The 20192-nt window shown below is 38.8% G+C and overlaps 1 protein-coding gene across 4 annotated transcripts in view; it reads right to left on the reverse strand.

Annotated features, from left to right (window-relative positions):
• MYO5A (myosin VA) overlaps nucleotides 1–20192 on the reverse strand; it is a 210103-nt gene that overhangs the window by 35298 nt on the left and 154613 nt on the right. For 2 of the 4 annotated variants that reach the window (XM_053595125.1, XM_053595126.1), the window contains exons 26-30: nucleotides 13882–14025; nucleotides 13656–13709; nucleotides 11357–11584; nucleotides 5685–5785; nucleotides 2356–2439 (exon numbers count right to left, since the gene is read on the reverse strand). In XM_053595125.1, coding sequence (XP_053451100.1) covers nucleotides 2356–2439; nucleotides 5685–5785; nucleotides 11357–11584; nucleotides 13656–13709; nucleotides 13882–14025 — 611 coding nt within the window. The remainder of the gene's footprint in view (nucleotides 1–2355; nucleotides 2440–5684; nucleotides 5786–11356; nucleotides 11585–13655; nucleotides 13710–13881; nucleotides 14026–20192) is intronic. The other 2 variants (XM_053595127.1, XM_053595128.1) reach the window with 1 other exon arrangement.

The following is a 20192-nucleotide window of genomic DNA, read 5'->3' on the forward strand; positions in this document are numbered from 1 at the left end:
AGAAGCCACACAAGCAGGAAGATAAGACAACACTCCGAGTCCCTGCCAAATGGGCACACGGCTTCATGCTTGCTTGCAAGAGTGGGAAAAGCAGATATTCTTTAGAATTCATGTGTCTTCTGACTTGAGTAAAGTGAAGAAACTCAAACAAGGACCCAAAATAGAAAGTAATGCTCTCACTCTTGTGTCTTTCTGAATTTATATAAAGATCTCAGAGGCCCTGAGAAATAAGAAAGTGTTAGTTCTTTTGAAAGATTCATAGGAAATGATGACTTTAAAAAATCAATTAAGGCTGGGAGTGGTGGCTCACGCCTGTAATCCTAACACTTTGGGAGCCTGAGGCAGGTGGATAGCTTGAGCTCTTGAGTTCAAGATCAGACTGAGCAAAAGTGAGACACCCCCCATCTTTACTAAAAATAGGAAAAAACAAAACAAGAACAACAACAAAAAAACTGAGGCAAAAGGATCGCTTGACCCCAAGAGTTGGAGATTGCTATGAGCTATGACACCACGGCACTCTACCCAGGGCCATAGCTTTAAAGACAAAGTCTTAAAAAAAAAAAAAAAAAATCAATTAAAAGACACAGCTTTAATTTGACTTGCATTTGCAAACTAGCACTTAAGTTGGCAAAGACAGTACACCTTTGCCACACAAAATAACTCTGTATTATATAAGGCAAGATTTCAAACCCCAAATCTAATTCCATGTCTTTAAGAATTATAAAGTTACTAATTCCAGGAATTGGGTGGGCCCAGAGTCTCATTTCTATATTGCACTCCTATCTCTGAAAGGCAGAAAGGCTAGCGTGCTACTTTGAAATATACCTCAAATTTGAATTACCTAAATCCACACAGATAGTCCTGAAATTTCAAACATATATTTTAAATGTGTCATCTCTTTCCCCATAAACTTCCATATCAGTGACAGAAGCCTAACAAGACACAGGGTTTTTTTTGTTGTTGTTTTGTTTTTTAAGACAGTCTCACTATATCGCCCTCAGTAGAGAGCTGTGCAGTCACAGCTCACAGCAACCTCAAACTCTTGGGATCAAGTGATTCTCTTGCCTCAGCCTCCCAAGTAGCTGGGACTATAGGTGCCTGCCACAACATCTGGCTATATATAAATATATTTTTTTTAATTGTAGTTGTCATTGTTGGTTAGCAGGCCTGGGCTGGGCTCGAACCTGCCAGCCCCGGTGTATGTGGCTGGCACTGTAACCACTGAGCTTACAGGGCACCGAGCCATGACATGGTTTCTGAACATTAATATCAATAGAAGCAACAAAGTTGTTATTGTTTCTCCAAGCGAACACACAGCCTCTGGTGTTGGCAGTGAGCACACAGTGTCAGCATCCTCCCTTCACCATGTACCCCTGCTTCGACATCCACTCCTTTTCCAAACACAGAACAAAGTTACGGTTAAGAACTAACTAATGTGAGGTAGAAAGACATTCTTTTATTGTAATCCCCTTGCTTGGCAACTGCTGGCTAAAATTTACTGATACCTTTGTAAGCAAACTCTTAACAGCAGAGTAAAACTATTTTAGTGATTACAAAAATTTCAAAAGGGTGAAATAATACCCGCAAGTTAGTGACAATGGCTTATGATTAGAACACAGCAGAATAAGCAGAACCCCCTTGAACAAACACATTAAGTATTTTTCAAATTTGATTATTAAAATGGAATTTTTATGAGAGTTTTAAAGACAGATATCACTAGAGACAATGAGTATCTGTGTTAGAAATGTGTTGCTGTTTCAATTTTATTTTCTTTCCCTTAAACATACCTAACATATTAAGTTTGGGTAATTATTCTGAATTTCAGCCAATTTCACAAACTTGAATTTCATGATAACCACAAAGAATGCCAAATCCTGCACTTAACATTGCTTTCAGACAGCATGATAATAATATAGTCACACAGAACGTGGTCACATTTCAATATATACTGTACGTTGATCTTTACTACAAACAAGAAGCCCCACTTTAAGTAATAAATATAAATCTCGCCCCAATAGTTTGTGTTATAGTTGAAAGCTTTTGTTTTTCTTTCAACTCTTAGAGAGAGAGAGATTTGTAAGTTTTAGTGTCTGAAGGAAAATCTAGATGGCATCACTCACTTATGGAAAGGAACCCTTATATTTGCTATTAATCAATTTTAGCCTTAGTAGTTATCTCTTAGGGGAAGTTTTTTTTTTAAGAATGTGATTGGCTGAATGTTCTAAGTTTTACTGAAAGTAATTTACCCAGAAGACAATTAATGCACAAGAAATAAAGAAGTTAAAGTTGAGAGGCCACTGTTAGTAAGAAAAGCAACAAATTAGTAACACCGCATTTTGAGGAGATAAATATAACCTGTTGGCTTGTTTTAACCCTTCATAAACCAGCCACAGCTCTCCATCCTCATTCAACTCATGGCAACAATCCATGGCAGATGATCTTCCATGCAAGGAGCAACAATGCAAAACACAAAGGGACACGAGGTGGTCATGAGGTGATGACGGTCGAGAGCAGCACACAGTGTTGCAATATTTCATAGGGGAATAAGAATTTTTATTGATTATAGGTGGCTTTAAGACATTATTGTAAAAATCTTTTTTGGTTAATTTCTTTTTAAGAATGAGTAATGTAACATCACACATAAATGGGTAGAAATGAAAGCAAAACAATCAAGGATCTAGAACTACTTTTCCTGCAAAATAAGAAATGACAGAAAGGTAAGAAAGAGGTTCTGTTTTAACATTTTATTTAGCTAGTAGGGTGCTCTCATATGTCATGTTATATGTTAGAGGCTAACTATGGCACATAAATACAACGAAAACTTTAGCTACAGTCTCTAGGAAGTAATCTCTACAATTGCTTTTAAAATGAAGTTTTAATTCTTCTGGATAGGAACTTATTTTAGCTTAATAAAATCTGATTTCCTAGCTAACAAATTGTTTTAAAAATTCTTATAGGAGTAACATAAGTTAAGAACATGTCCAAAGTTCTCAGCTTTTATGACATGACTTTTAAAAGACATTTTATAGCCAAAATTAATTTTAAGACATTCAAAAACTTTAGCGATGCATCATATTTTATTAAAGATATATGTAGTTGTGATAACGTTGATAATATTTTTTTCTACCTAGGGTAGAAAAATATTTTTTGAGTGTTTGCCAAGTGCCAGATGCTGTTCTGCATCCCTTCACATGTGCTGTTTCATTTCGTCCTTGTAGTAACCCAACATAAATCATTTGGCACATTGTAGAGGAAGACACAGAGGCTAAGAAGTAAGACAACCTGTAGTGGTTACACAGCTGGTAAACAGTGGGGCCCAGCACTGACTGACTCCAGAGTCTAGTTTCTTTCTCCTGCTGTACAGTGGTTGTTAAGTTTATCTAACACAAATTTCAGAGAGTCCTCTTCTGAAGTCTCCATCTAGGGAGTTCACCTCCCCCTAGAGTGTTCATCTATTTTCAGCTGCATTCTTAAATTCTCTGATGACTTCAAAATTTATATCTCAGCCCACATATCTTTCCTGGCTGCAGATCTATATATATATATATATATTTTTCAATATTTTGTAGAGACAGAGTCTCACTTTATGGCCCTCGGTAGAGTGCCCTGGCCTCACAAAGCTCATAGCAACCTCCAACTCCTGGGCTTAAGTGATGCTCTTGCCTCAGCCTCCCGAGTAGCTGGGACTACAGGCGCCCGCCACAATGCCCGGCTATTTTTTGGTTGCAGTTTGGCCGGGGCCGGGTTTGAACCCACCACCCTCGGTATATGGGGCCGGCGCCTTACCGACTAAGCCACAGGCACCGCCCTTTTCAATATTTTCTTGGAATTTTTTTATTAAGTCTTTTGTACATAGATCATATATACATTTATGCCAATTTCAGCGTGTTGATTATTTGTACAAATTGGAGTGCTTACATCATACTAATCAATATTCAACCGCCTATTGAACTTGCTTCCTCTGATACTTCCCTGGTTCCTTAAATTTAATATGTGTAAATATTCTGATCATCTTTCCCATACCACTTCCCCTCACCCCACATTCATAATCACATCCAATCAAGTATCTATGGTGGACACCTCAGTCACCCTTCAAGATTCCCTACCCCATATATCCAATAAACCACAAGGCTCACTGACCTCTAATGTATTAAGCATTTTAAAGTGTTACATTTCTCTCAATCCTAACCACCACCAAGTTATCGCAGTCAGTCACTGGACTATGGTAACAGCCTCTGAACCGGTCTTCATGCTTTCAATCTTGTTCCACTGCGATCTATTCTCTAACATAGCCAGAGTCACCTTTCTAAAATTTAATCTTATCACATGTTCTCCCACAAAAACCTTTCAATAGACTCCATTATCTTTGTAATAAAGTCAAAGCCCTCTTGGCTGTCTCCCTAGCAGCCTATGAGGGGCTGAGTTTATCTTGTTTACTGCTGTGTTCCCAGTATATGGCACAGGGCCTGGCATGAAGTAGGCATGCAATACAGAACTGCTGATTGAACAGCTGAGTGGATAGATGAATAGTGTAATATAGTTCTTTCTACACTAGCACATTCTTAGACATAACGTGTTTATAATTCACATTCGTAAATTTAAGTTTAACCAGTATTTCTATAAGCATGTTTCACCCTTGTCCATAAAAGAAGAAAAGCAATACAGCTGTCCCTTGCTATCTATTGGTGTTGGTTCCAGGACCTCCCTCAGATACCAAAATCCAAGGATGCTCAAGTCCCTGATATAAATTGGTGTAGTATTTGCATATAACCTACACACTTCCTCCTGTATACTTTAAATCATCTCTAGATTACTCATAATACCTAATACAATGTAAATGCTATGTGAATAATTGTTATACTGTACTATTTCGGAAATAGCAGTAAGAAAAAGTCTGTACATGTTCAGTATAGACACAATTTTTAAAAAATATTTTCAATTCTCAGTTGGTTGAAGCCACAAATGTGGATCCTAGGATAGGGAGGGCCAACTGTAGCTTACTTCTTTTGCATGGCACTATTCTTTAGTTTGTAAAGTACTTATGTATGCCAATCCTGGTACTATGCATCAAGAAACCTAGACTAAATACTGGTAATACGTATGTCCAGAATTGTCTTTCTCTGTGATCATCACTGGCCATATTCTTTCAAAATGTTCTAGCATGTAGTGGGTGGTAGTAAGGCTGAGGGGAATTCCAGGTCTGAGCCTTCAATCTCCTATCCCAGAAGTCCTGGTACTCTTTTAGAGTTACATGGTCAATATTGATGTGATTCCAGACAATTCATCACTTCTCTTCATACTGAGCTTTAATTCTTGAAAGCTGCAGTTGCCCCTATGAACTTTCACAAATAACGATTATGAATAACAAATGAAAGTGACTAGCCAAGACAGTCCAAACTAAGTAACTGGTTTTCTTCATAAGGCAGCCTCTCAAGGTTAAGATCATAAATACATAAAAACATCTTCCCTTGATATAAGAACATTTTCCTTCATACCTTTCATCAGTTATATTACCTTACATTAAAGTGAGATTTTAGGAGGAATACATTGGAAACCTTGGATTCCCATTGAAGGCCAGCTGATATCTAATAAAGCAATGCATAAACACTCTGTACAAGAGGCTGGCCTAAAGGCTAAAGATCAATATAATTCAACCCAAATACATAAAAGAAAGATCAACTTACCTATTTGTTTCTTTCAAACCAATGTATGCTTGTGCTATTTCACCTTTATCTTTCATTTTTTGTACATCTTCCAAAAGTATTGTGGAATCTGTCATTGTATTCTGAAGGGAGAAAAGACACATTTCTACATTAAGATACAAATCAAAAGCTTTGGACCACATATATTTCCTTCCTACCATTAGAGGGAAAATAAGTGCTTCACCAAACCTGCGCCCCACCCCAACACAGCCTCAGACCCAGCCCCTTGTAATACAGAGGAGAATTTGGCCCCGGCAGTTAAGAGAAGGTAGCTTCAGTTTCTCTCCTGAGAATCCCTAATGCTCTACTACAAAGGTGTTGAGATTCTAGCGTACCACTGCCCTGTAAATGAGACTGCTGATGGACTATGTTTTACACTATGTAAAAAAATACTTGTGTACATATAATATAAATATATAACATGCGATATAGTATACACAGCATTAGAAACTATTTAATGGAATGCACATGGCCATTCTTTCAACCACTTCCTGACTAGTTAGAATGAACAAATACCCAATGAAACACTGAAAGTTTGACATAAAGGTAATTTTCCATTAAAAACTTAGAACAAAGAAGGTGGCGTTCAGGTGATATATACTTAAGCAAAATTAAAATTCTCCTTTTTTTGCAGTTTTTGGTCAGGGCTGGGTTTGAACCCACCACCTCCGGCATATGCTCTGAGCCACAGATGCCGCCCAAAATTAAAAAATTTTCTCATATCTTTGGATAAGTGTAAATAAGAAGGATTTAGCTCCTTTTAAACATCTACCATGTGCTTACTCAATTCCTTTTTTCCCTCCCGTACGATAAATCATGGCATAGTATAAGCGTTTGAATGAACATTTATCAGGCCCAAATTACTAATAATTTTACATAAAAATATAAGTTTTGTCAAGACTTTTATTTTCTTTTTAATGTTTCTCTTTTAGTCTAATCTTTCTGACAACCAATGTAATTTCAAAATCTTTTACTTAGCTGCTCTCTCTCTCTAGAACAGGGTAAGAGATAAGAATCACTGTTCAATAGCCTCTGAAGAATAATACATACTACACCTCAGAATCCAATGGCCTATTTGTCTAAATAGTATAGTCAACGTTTACTGGAAAGTCGGGTCTCACATTGCAGTGGACTTAACTGAATACATTTCAAATATTATTATCTTAGAGAGAGACTAGTTCCAGGAAAACTTTAATACCAACTAGAGACTTTCAAAATGCCTGCATATTAAAAATCCTCAAAAAAATGCCACTTTTCAGGTGGCGCCTGTGGCTCAACGGAGTAAGGCACTGGCCCCATATGCCAGAGGTGGCCGGTTCAAACCCAGCTCTGGCCAAAAACTGCGGGGGAAAAAAAACCCAAAAAAAATGCCACTTTTCTCCCAATACTACCATTTTGTGAGTTTATAAATATATCCTTTAAAAAGACCGACTACAATCTGAAAAAGCCACTAAAAAGGGCTTACATCTTACTGAATTTTAAAAATCTTTCACATAAGTACCACAGACAGTATTTTTTTTAGCTATGTTTTATAAATATTTTAGTAAATATGTCACCAGAAATTTCTTCTTTCTCTTTCCTGGAATGGAAAAAAAAATCTTTCACTTCCATAAAGGGTTAGATGAAACAAGATGTGGTAGAGAAATCTGACTTGGCAACTTCATTAGGAACCACTTTTCATCCTGTGGACTCTACATTCAGGGAAATGAAAGTGGTAGCAAAGAATGATGTGCTCAACTTTTCAGGGTCCCCCTTACCCTGGGCCAACAAATCCACAGCTGGTAAAATGAGAGCGCAGGAAGGCCTATACATTTGAGTGTCCCCGGGTTAAGGGTTTCCCTCTCCAGCTTGTACATGGCCTATAGTGCTGACTCACAGTGCTGACTATGCATTAGAAGTCTTGGAGGACCCTTTGTAACCTAAACTGGACTCTACTACAACTAGGAATCAAATAGGAAATGAATTTATAAACATTAAAACAGACTTGGTGGTCAGAAAGCATCAATTGCATCCATACACAGATACTTGTAAACTAAAGGTAGGATTAAATATGAGTATTTAGTAACAATAAAAAAAATCTTATAATTACCTTGTCATCCTGAAAAATCACAAGTCAGAAAGCACAAAAAATAGAGAAAAAAATAGACTTAGTTCCATAAGTAAATTCCATCAGCAAGTCCCCATCATAACAGATAAAAGTTTCTCCTCAAACTAACTTGGTAAATAAATGTACATTCCTGGAACTGGCATAAAGTGAACATTAACATATACTTATGTGATGGCAACTCTTATTTCCAGGTAAGTACTTGAAATTCTTTTTGAGTTGTTTCGATTTTTTGGTTGTAAAATATTTTTGAGCATATGAGAGAATGACCCTTCTGTTGATGTACGTGGATGAAAGTCTTATCCTAGGTCTGTTGGAGTTAAAGTAAAGCTCCACTACAAAGTCATTTGTCCAAGGGAAGCCTGCCAGGATATTCTGAAAGTAGAGCCAATAAACTTGACCTGGCTGGGCTGGATCACCCCATAGCTCACAGGGTGTGGCTCACCACTGCCCGGCAAAGGAGTTGTAAGATAATATGGTTCTACCTTGAAACTGAGCACATGGCCCAGTAGAGTGTAGAAGAGTGGTTCTCAACCTTCCTAATGCCACGGCCCTTTAATACAGTTCCTGTGGGTCGCGACCCACAGGTTGAGAATGGTTGGTCTAGAAGATATTAATTAGTGTTATGGGTATTTTTCCTAGGAGAGGACATGGCTGCTGCCACAATTAAGCTGGGAGCTGAGTGAGCAAGGAGATCAGTTGAACAGGGCCAGTCCACTGGGGGCAGGAGAGCAGTTGTCACATAGGGTATGTGAGCTGGGTAAGAGCATATGATACCACAACTAAGTGCTGTCAGCTAGATTGTTATGTCCCTTGATTCATTTTTCTTTTCTTTTAATTTTTACTAAAGTTTCTTGTGAGAATACCCTCATTGTACCCCATAAATATACACAACTATTATTTGTCAGTTAAAAGTAAAAATAGGCTTGGTGCCTGTGGCTTAAGCGGCTAAGGTGCCAGCCACATACACCTAAGCTGGGAGGTTCGAATCCAGCCTGGGCCCGCCAAACAACAATGATGGCTGCAACAAAAAATAGCCGGGTGTTGTGACGGGTGCCTGTAATCCCAGCTACTTGGGAGGCGGAGGCAAGAGAATCGCTTGAGCCCAGAAGTTGGAGGTTGCTGTGAGCTGTGATGTCACAGCACTCTACCCAGAGTGACAGCTTGAGGCTCTGTCTCAAAATAAATAAATAAATAAATAAAAGTAAAAATAAAACAAATGCTTTTTTCTAGTTACCAGTTTACCAGAAGGTAACTAGAGAAAGCAACCTGATTTGGGCTTGCTCAAGGCTAGCAGGTAAAGCCTTGTTTCTTGAGGACCAGCCACAGAGGTAGCCATGGGAACCAACTGAGACAGTCCCAGGGGAAGGTGAGACCGCATAGCCCAGCCAAAATGGAGAGTCCTCTTCCCATTTCAGACTTTAGAGATTTGTGATTTGTTTCCAAATAAGGAAGCCCATTTCTTTACATTACTCCATTTGTTACTGGGATTCCTCCCCTCCAATTATCTAGTCAGTATCTTGTTTTTAGAATTTGATATTTGGATCAGTATTGATTCTAGGTGTGAGCTGCCTTTATCAACTCCAAATGTATATGCCAGGTACAGTTTCCAAACTGCACGCAGAAATTCCATTTCTAAGAGAAGTACTCTCAGATTTTTCAGCCATCTAGCTCATTATACACCATGGATATTTTTCTTTTCTTTCTTTTTTTTTTTTGGTAGAGACAGAGTTTCACTTTACAGCCCTCGGTAGAGTGCTGTGGCATCACACAGCTCACAGCAACCTCCAACTCCTGGGCTTAAGCGATTCTCTTGCCTCAGCCTCCCGAGTAGCTGGGACTACAGGCGCCTGCCACAACGCCCGGCTATTTTTTTTTTTTGTTGTTGCAGTTCGGCTGGGGTCGGGTTTGAACCCACCACCCTCGGTATATGGGGTCGGCGCCCTACTGACTGAGCCACAGGCGCCGCCCTCTTTTCTTTTTTTTTTTTTTTAAGAGACAGAGTCTCATTTTTATTGCCCTCAGTAGAGTGCAGTGGTGTCACAGCTCACAGCAATCTCCAACTCCTGGGCTTAGGTGATTCTCTTGCCTCAGCCTCCCGAGTAGCTGGGACTACAGGTGCCCAGCACAACACCCGGCTATTTTTTTGTTGCAGTTTGGCCAGGGCTGGGTTCGAACCTTCCACCCTTGGTATATGGGGCCAGTGCCCTTCCCACTGAGCCACAGGGGCCACCCCTGGATATTTTTCATAATGACATGTCATGCAGATACGATACTTGACTGCCTCACTTCTTGGTAACACCCTGCTGCATGCACATGGGCAGGGAGACAGGCCAGATTTTCATGATGATCACTAAGATTCCCCATGAACGCAAATGACAAAAAGGCCCAGTTTTCATCAGTTTACGGCAGCAATGGGTCTCAAATTACCTAAAGGCAAAGAAGGACTTCAAAGGGCCATCCATATCTGCAGTGTGGGGCACATTCTGCCGAATCCCAGAACATATTCTCTCCCAGCTGGGACAGCTCCCCCTATTAAACACACTGCCTGAAGTGAGCAAAAACTCTCTCCATGTAACTGCTACTCACTGATCTCATTTCTAACCTCTTCGTATGTTATCTTTCCCATTAAACAAGCTATTTTCTTTTTTTTTGAGACAGAGTCTCATTTTGTCATCTTCAGTAAATTGCTATGACATCATAGCCCCCAGCAATCTCAAACTCTTAAGCTCAAGCAATCCTCTTGCCTCAGCCTCCCAAGTAGCTGGGACTATAGGCACCAGCTATGACACCTGGCTATTTTTTAGAGATGGGGTCTTGCATTTGCTTGGGCTGGTCTTGAATCTGTGAGCTCAGGCAATCTGCCCACCTTGGTCTCCAAGAGTGCTAGGATTACTAAGCAAGCTGTTTTCAACAAATAATTTTCAATTTTAATATCTCCCCACAACAAGATAATTTATAGATTAATCCAATTTTTAATTTGGCTACTCAAATGAAAAAAAATATGGTAAAGACATCTAACACCTTGAGTCTTTGCTTGGGTTGGTTTAGCCACTTTTCTTGGCATAAAGCAGGAAGAAAAGAAATTTAAACTGTGAGTAGAGATTTGAAATCACTGAAGCTAGAGTTGGATGTATTTTTGTTGGCAAAGAGGGGAGGATTAAGACATGAGTTTACTGTTGCAAAAGTTTTAATTGTGTTAGGGTTTGAAAATAAATATTTCCCATCTGAAAAAAAAAGATAATTTATATATTTCTATATTTAATAGAATTTTATTTTAGATCAAAATTTATTGTGGCCAAATTACTACAAAACAATTAATTTTAAAACTCGAGTGAGATACGAAATGTTGATCATCTTTTGGATTTCATTTGCTTTTTGCTCACTCCAACTGGCATTTTAAAATACTGTGATTTTTAAAAAATGAATCCTCAACTAGACTGAAAGTGCTTTTAAGTGTTTGCTTCATTATAAATTAAGGAAAGGAAGGGATAAGAAGAAATGGAGACCAGTGCCCAAACACTGACTTCAGCCATGTCCTTGTACTTACCTTGGGTTGGATGGCCTCTTTCTGGCTCACCAGCTGAGACCTCAAGATGAGGACTTCCTCTTTGCGGACATCGAGCTCCTCACTCACAGAGGTCAGTTGTTCCATGAGGACTCTATAGGCAGGGGCACCTGGAGCAGTCACCTCTGGGGCACTCTTCTCACTAAGGGCCTTGCGTAACTCATTTAGCTCATTTTTTAGTTTTTTATTTTCTGATTCTAGTTCTTGACGCTGTATGAAGAGAATGAAGAGACAAAGAAACTAACATTGCCGGCATCCTCACTTTACAATGAAATGCTCAACTTCCCTCAAGCTGGTAGAAGAATTCTGATGGAAAAGTTCATCAGAACATTCACCCTGGTGAATGGCTTTCTAGGTTCTACTGGAAGCTCTGCTCTGCTAATTAAGGAAGTCTTACATAAAGTGGAATTGGGCAAGGCTAAGGCTAGTTGGCTGTATCAATGCAAATTCCAGAGTTGAATTTATTCTGGCCTGCCTAGGGTGTGTTCATAGCCCTGGAGAGACTGCCAAGACCCAAGGGGTAAGTTTAGCCAGTCCTAAGGAGCCCAGGTTTGTTTGCAGGAAATTACAAGGGCAAATCTGAGGGTCTAGCTGGCCAGGATACTTCCAGTGAATGATTCATCTGGGTAGATCCCTGAAATCTTTAGTAGGGTCCTCTTCTTTCCTTTGTAAACCAGAATGGAAAGATCACTGAAATTTTAGTGGTCTAATTAAAAAAAAAAAAAAAAAAATTAGGGCTTGGTGCCTATAGTTCAGTGGTTAGGGTGCCGGCCACATACACCGGCACTCTGGGCCTGCTAAACAACAATGACAACTACAACAAAAAAATAGCCAGGCGTTGTGACAGGTACCTGTAGTCTTAGCTACTTGGGAGGCTGAGGCAAGAGAATTGCTTAAGCCCAAGAGTTGGAGGTTGCTGTGAGCTGTGATGCCACAGTACTCTATCAAGGGTGACACAGTGAGACTCTGTCTCAAAAAAAAAAAAAAATTACTATATTTTTAAAATAAGATTCTCTCTAGTGTTTCAATGACAATAAACAATGTATTTTGCAAACTTCTTTCCTGTGTGATATGCTTGTGAATTTGCAAGCAGAGTCTTGGGAGGTGGGAAGAAAGGGTGAAGGCCTCCTCCCTTCAACCATTTGTAGGAACATACACATCCTTTACCACCTCCATACTTTCACATAGTACTAACTACTCTTGTGCCACCAGTTAGCACCAAGCTCTCCGTGATGGCAATGGGAACCCAGCATAAAGAGGTACTGACACCAAACTCCAAGTGTCACAAGATACTGGTTGTGACACTGAAGTAGACAGGCATTTGAAAATACCATGGTGCCTTATTTTGTACAGGAAAAAGGCCTGATACTATGGAAGTGAGACATTTGTCTATAAAGATTGAATGTTTTATTGTTTCTCTCCAGGAAAGCAATCTTTGTTTGTAGCATCACATCAATCCTTTCAACGTATTATATGTTACAACTATTTAAAGTCTGTATTTTTTTCTCATTTAAAAATATGTAACCCTTCTTTCATAAATTAACCTATTCTTTTATGAAAATGAATGCTTCCTCACTTTCCCATTCTCCCACCAACAGATAACTAGATTTGCATTGCTCATTTCTGTAACAGAAAACACATAATTGTCTTCACTTTGACATATTAAGTGGTGATACAGTGTTTCCTAAACTCTAATGTGCATGGAAATCACCTGGAAGTCTTGTTAAAGCACAGATTGCTGGCCCCCCCCCCTCAGAGACTCTGATTCAATTGGTCTAGTGTTGTGGAGCCCACATAATCTGCATTTTGAATAAGTTACTGATCCTGCTGGTCAGGGATCCTAATTTGAGAATCACTAATCTAACAGTTTGCGAATCTGGACTTCATTCATACTGAGGAGAATGTTTTTATTTGTCCATTTTTTTGTGAGGCAGTAGATTTGGAGAGCAGATTCTTGTCCCATCTTTGGTCTGCCCTGTCACACCCAGGTGGATGGTGGCAGATGCCGCATTTGAACACAGGCAGTTGAAGCCACAGTCCATGTCCTAACTGCCATAGCCTCCAATGGCTGCTACTTCTATTCCTGTTTAAACTGAAATCTAGCATATATAAAAAAGAATTTATAAAAGGAAATAACACAAGGCTAGAAATGATGACTGAATAAGGCTAACGCTAGGACCTTTGGTGCAACCTCCAGCCCTTAAGGATGTTCTCTGAGAAAAAGAGAGGGTCTCTTGTCAAAATAAAATATTCAGAATCTTCAGCAGAAGCTTTCCATTACCTTGAGTGACTCATATTCCAGTTCTGCACCTCTAATTTGTGGTCTTTCTTCTTCCTGGGGAAAATATAAAGTAAAAACTTTATACAAAATATAAAGCAAAACCTTTATACATATTTTAATCATCACATTTTTATTTGCTCTACAGAAAACAGTGAAGAGTTTAGTCCTCACTGCGTAGATGATGTAAGGCCGGGCCACAGCTCCCGGGCAGGCCAGCACTGCGTACCTTGGCCTTGCTGCGCAGCACCAGCTCTTCCTTGCGATCCAGCTCATCCTGCATCACCTGCTTCTCCTGCTCCAGCTCTGTGACCCGCTTCTGGAGCTTGAGGAATAATGACATGTCCAGAGGCACCTTTTTCTCGCTTGGCTCCTAAACCCCCCCAAAATCCAAGTTAGTCATGACAAGTCAGAAGACATGAGAAATGAGACAATGAGAACATGATGAATAGCTCAACAAATAAACAGGCAAACTTACAGAAGAAGAAATTATAAACATCCAAAGAATACACACAGAAAACACTCAACCTAGCTAACAATCAGAGAAATACGAATTAAACAGTGAGGTACTACTTCTCCTCTACCAGACTGGCAAAGACTGAAAAGGTTAATAACACCCTGGATTGGCAACAGTGACAGTGTCTCCTGTGTTGGAAGTATAAGTAGGCCTTTTAAAAGGGGAATTTAGCTGTATTTATTAAAAGGCAAATGTATATACACTTTAACCTATCAAATCCATGTTTAAGAATTAATCCTACAGAAATACTTGACACAAGTATACAAAAATACATGGAAAAAAGATGTTCGCTGCAGATTTTTGTAACTGCGAAAAACTGGCAAGAACTTGAATGTCAATCAATAGGCCAGTTCCTTAAATAAATTATTGCATAGCCAAACTATGAAACATTTTTTAACTGTTAAAAAGAAAAAGGTAGATCTTTGTGAGCAGACGAATATGCCCTAAAGGATGAAGTGAACACACACATTATAGGACAGACTACATACTATGATCTTATTTTTGTTAATACAAACATAAATATACATGACTTTTAAATGTATACCTAGCCCATGCATACAAAAATCTAGAAGGCCAAATCTTAGAGGACAGAAGGTATTATGGAAAAGTTTCATTTTCAATTTTGTATATTTCTATATTTGAATCCTTTACAATAAGCATGCCTATTTGTAATCAGGAAAAATGATTTTTGAAAAGGTGAAGTACCAGCATAAATATATTGAGATCAGACAGGGTTTGATCTTTCAAAACCAAAAACTGAAAACCAAAACAAATACAATCAGTACTCTGCACCTGTGTGTTTTGTACCTGCAGATTCCACATCTTTGTTTTCAAACAACCAAATAGAAAATACTCCAGGGAAAAAAACAGTATGACAATAAAAAATAATACAAAAAATGTATAATAACTATTTACATGGCATTTACATTGTAAATGTAAATTTAAATTACATTATAAACAATCTAGAGATGATTTAAAGTATATGGGAAGATGTACCTTGGCTTTATGCAAATACCAGGCCATTTTATATAAGGGATTTGATAGGTACTCAAATATTTGAAGAAAACAAAAATGGACTTGAGTATCCTTGAATTATGTTATCAGAGGGAGTCCTGGAACCAATCCCTCAGAAATACTGAGGTACACTATATAGCCCTTAATAAACTGAAGGAAAACTTACTGGCATTTTAAGTGTGTCAGTTGGTTCCAGAACAGAATCACAGTGAGAAATCCTAAGATAAATATATACTAACTAAAACTTTAAAAATAGAAAGAACTAATCATCATCATGGAAGTCCTGAAAATGTTTCATCTTGTTTCCTTATAAATAACATAAGAGAAATAATCAGATCATCAGGTTTTATGTACAAAATAAAGACTCTCTTTTTGTTAGTGGGGATTTTTTTTTTTTTTTTGAGACAGAGCCTCAAGCTGTTGCCCTGGGTAGAGTGTGGTGGCATCACACAGCTCATAGCAACCTCCAACTCCTGGGCTCAAGCGATTCTCTTACCTCAGCCTCCCAAGTAGCTGGCACTACAGGCACCAGCCACAACGCCTGGCTATTTTTTGGTTGTAGTTGTCATTGTTGTTTGGCAGGCCCGGGCTGGATTCGAACCTGCCAGCTCTGGTGTATGTGGCAGGCACCTTAGCCGCTTGAGCTACAGGCACTGAGCCTGTATAGTCTTTTAAATGTACCACTGTATACAAATGTTTTCCGAATTTACAGTATGATAGGTTATATTACTTGTTTAGCTATTACCTTACTGATAGGCACTGAGGTTGTTTCTAGTTTTTTGCTATTGGAACATTACTGTTTTTAACCTGCTAAATTGTGCTAATTTACACTTTTATCAGCAACCTTGCCTAGAACAGAAATAATTGTAATTTTAAAAAAAATTTTAGCTCAAATTTTTTTTTCAAAAAATGTCATTTCAGTGCTTGCTTCGGCAGCATATATACTAAAAAAATGTCATTTTGTTGTTTTAATTTGCATTTCTTTGACTTTTGATGAGATTGAATAACTTTTTTTTTGGTTGTTTGTTTTGTTTTTTAGTGGTTGAGACAGGGTTTCCCTCTCTCGCTCTCTACCAGTGCAGTGGCATCATCATAGCTCAACGCAAACTCAAACTCCTGAGCTCAAGCCATCCTCCTGCCTCCTACCAGTGAACACCACTACACCCAGCTAATTTGTTTATTTTTTGTAGTGAAGGATCTTGCTCTTGTTCAAGCTGGTGTTGAACTTCTGTCCTCAAGCAATCTTCTTGCCTCAGCCTCACAAAGTACTAGGATTTCAGGTGAGCCTGGCCCAAAATTGAATAATTTTTATATTTTCAGGAGTTTTATATTCATTAGCTACCTTCGGTCTTTTATAAATTTTTTTTTTTTTTAATAGGGCATTATACCTCATAGCAACCTCAAACTCCTGGGCTTAAGCAATCTCCTACCTCAGCCTCCCAAGTAGCTGGAACTACAGGTGCATGCCACAACAACTGGCTAGTTTTTTCTTTTTTTTTTTTTAAGAGACAGGGGTCTTGCTGTGTTGCTCAGGTTGTTCTTGAACTCCTGGCCTCAATTCATCTCTCATCTTGGCCTCCCAAAGTCCTGGGATAACAGTGAGCCACCATGTCTGGCCTTTTATGAGTTCTGAAGAGTACTAAGTTCAGGCTTATTCCACTTATAAAAAGGCCTAAGAAGAATCAACTGGCTTGGCAACCACAGGTCAGCATTTAGGGCACCAGCCACATACACTGGGGCTGGTGGGCGAACACACTAAGGCTGGCAGCTGAACCAGCCCAGGCCTGCTAAATAACAATGGCAACTACAACATAAAAATAGCTGGGCATTGTGGCAGGTGCCTGTAGTCCCAGAGATCTGAGAGACCGAGGCAAGAGAATGGCTTAAACCTGCAAGTTTGAGGTTGCTGTGAGCTGTGACACCACAGCGCTCTACCCAGGACTACATAGTGAGACTCTGTCTCCAAAAAGAAAAAAAACTGAACAGTAGGTATTTATGGATAGTAAAGATCATCTGCCAACAGCCATTTATACCTGGACTTTTTCATACTGTCTACTTTTTAATGCACATCAGTAAGCAAAGTTTAAATATATGATCTTGCCTCAGCATTACTATAGAATTTCATTCATATAAAACTTCATTTCTATATGTTCTATGTATTTAAGTGTAAGCTAAATATTTATATTTTAAATTAATGCATAATTTAAACATTACATCTTGTATTTTTTTTTTTTTTTTTGTGGTTTTTGGCCGGGGCTGGGTTTGAACCCGCCACCTATGGCATATGGGACTGGTGCCCTACTCCTTGAGCCACAGGTGCCGCCCTATTTTTTTTTTTTTTTTTGAAACAGAGTCTCAAATTGTCACCCTGGGTAGAGTGCCATGGCATCACAGCTCACAGCAACCTCAAACTCTTGGGTTTAAGCGATTCTCTTGCCTCAGCCTCCCAAGTAGCTGGGACTACAGATGCCCACCACAACACCTGGCTATTTTTTTGTTGTACTTATTGTTGTTTGGTGGGCACAGGCTGGATTAGAACCTGCCAGGTCTGGTGTATGTGGCTGGCACCCTAGCTACTTGAGCTACAGGCGCCGAGCCTTGTCTTGTATATTTCTAATGTTTGTTCATTTATTAATGGTGCATATGTCCTCAGATTTAATTATTTAACCTTTCTTTATGCTATAACAGAATTTTATTCTACAAATGAAAATAATACTTCATCCATTGTACCTAACATGTCATCATTTGGAAATGATTCCTTAGAACCTTGAGTGAGCATTTTTGTTTCCACGAAATCCTCTTTATTAAAATGGGATGAGATAGAATTAGTTGACTGCTAGGTAAGAGCAAAATTCTATGAATAAGAATATTAAATTAGAAGATGGAAGAACAAAAAAGGCAACATCTGACAAACGTAAAGTTACCTCAGGCATAAAGATTGCGAAACTTGGTAAATGTAGACTGTAAATGTTTTGGTACAGTAACTGAGACAACGCTGGAAAGGCTATGTTAACCACTGTGATAAAAATGTGTCAAATGGTCTATGAAGCGAGTGTATGATGCCCCATGATCATATCAATGTATACAGTTATGATTCAATAAAAAAAAAAAAAATGAAGGAAAAAAAAATAAAAGTGCTCTGGATGGTGCCCACTCCTAGTTCTAACGACACACCTAATAAAAGAGATGCCATTTGTCCTTGCTATACCGCATAAGCAATAAGGAAGATTGAGCTACCTGACTCAGAGAAGTTCCTGGGTTTTGTTTTGCTTTCTTGTCTTAGTAAGGATTTTGTCACTGGGGGCTTTTCTAAGAGAGTGAAACTTTAAAACTGACCTAAAAAATAACATTGCTCTGTCATCTGAAAAAAAAAATCAAGAAGATAACACAATTTAATCACAAAATTGCCATTATAGGCCTGGTATTTCTAACAATAGCTGAGAAAGTTATGATGACTTTTTCCCTGGGTTTGACACGTATGAGGATGCTTGACAGCAGAAGCAGAACGGGGACCATCAGTTAATGGCTACTGGAAGAGCTGCATGACCTAGTAAGGGGCAGCAGTATTTCCAGAAGAATATAAACCCAGCCTGTAAAGATCTGGAAGTGTGGGAGAGATGCTAAATAAGTGGAACTGGCAGGCGAATTCTCCAGAAAGAAACTGCAATGGAGAGAAATAGCAATAGCCGTCATGACTAGCGAACAACAAATCATGGATTTTAATTCCTTTGTTACATAAAATCTGATGTTATTAGATGATGACACTGGAATTCTGTTCAAAGAATTCTGAAAGACATCTCCCTATTTTAATTAAAAAAAATTTTTTTTAAACAAGAGTGGGCCCATTATTTCCTGGTACCAGATTCTGAAAGAGTTACTTGAGAATACTATACATAAGGGCTGAATAATGTCCTTAAGGAGGCCATTTGTAAAGCAGGCCATTACAGAGATAGCCACACCTGTCATAAGTAATTAGAAGTAGAAATTCATAGCCAGTCACAGACTTCGGCTGCTATCTCTTTCCTGCCCAGCTTCCAATAATAAATCTTTTTCTATTACCATTCCACATCTACCTTTCTGATCCTGGTCACATTTAGTCAGAATTGTAGGGCAGTCACTAAAGGTGCATGTGGGGTACTGTTTTATTAGAGCAAAAACATTTATTTATTATTTATTGTGTACCAGAGACTGCTCCAAGTGTTTAATAAGAATGAACTCATTTAATACTCAAAATATCACTAAAGGTAAGATAGTAATAGCATCCCTACTTCACAAGTGAGGAAAGAGAGGCAAAGAGAGTGAGGCTAAGGTTATGGCTTCAGTCCCAAGGAGGAGAGTTACTGCAATCTGTCCTATTGTAAAAGTAACACTCCTAACCAAAGCCGGCCACATTTCAGATGCAGGCCCTTACTCCCAAGGGGCTGCTCTCAAGCCTGACTTCTCAGTGAAATGCCTTCCCCTTTAATGAGAGAAAACTTCTCGGCATGTGCCACTGCTGAGAAATCAGTGCACGTGAAGGACAGTGCACAGTACTCCGAGATCCTTCTGTGATTTATAGAGCACAGTTCATACTTCATTATTCAAAAGAAGTAAAAATTATACTAACCCCCAAACTAGTCTCTCTCTTTATGTGAGGAAATTACAGCAGAAAACAGGTGAGAATTAGAAACAAAAAGTGTCTCTCCCCAGATTTTTAAGAATCTGGAGAAAACTTTAAAAGAGTAGAGTGAAAAGAGTAGAGGTCCTGACAAACACCATTACTCGTGAAAATTAGGTGAAGTATTGTATGTAAGAGTTTTTGAGTTAAAAATGTGAAGTCCTCAATCAAAACTATCAACAAGAGCCCTGAATAATCTCCAGCAAATAGACTGTATTTGTCATGGCTTCCCCCAACATGGAGGAGCTGCTCAAGTGATACTACATTGAAGTGGACACCTTGTAAACACAGGAGTGGGTTCTTCCACAGTGATCAACAGGTTGTAATCTTAAAACCTTTATATCCATCAAAG

The sequence above is a fragment of the Nycticebus coucang genome, chromosome 6 (genome assembly GCF_027406575.1).
Source record: "Nycticebus coucang isolate mNycCou1 chromosome 6, mNycCou1.pri, whole genome shotgun sequence".
In the NCBI taxonomy this organism is placed as follows: Eukaryota; Metazoa; Chordata; class Mammalia; order Primates; family Lorisidae; genus Nycticebus; species Nycticebus coucang.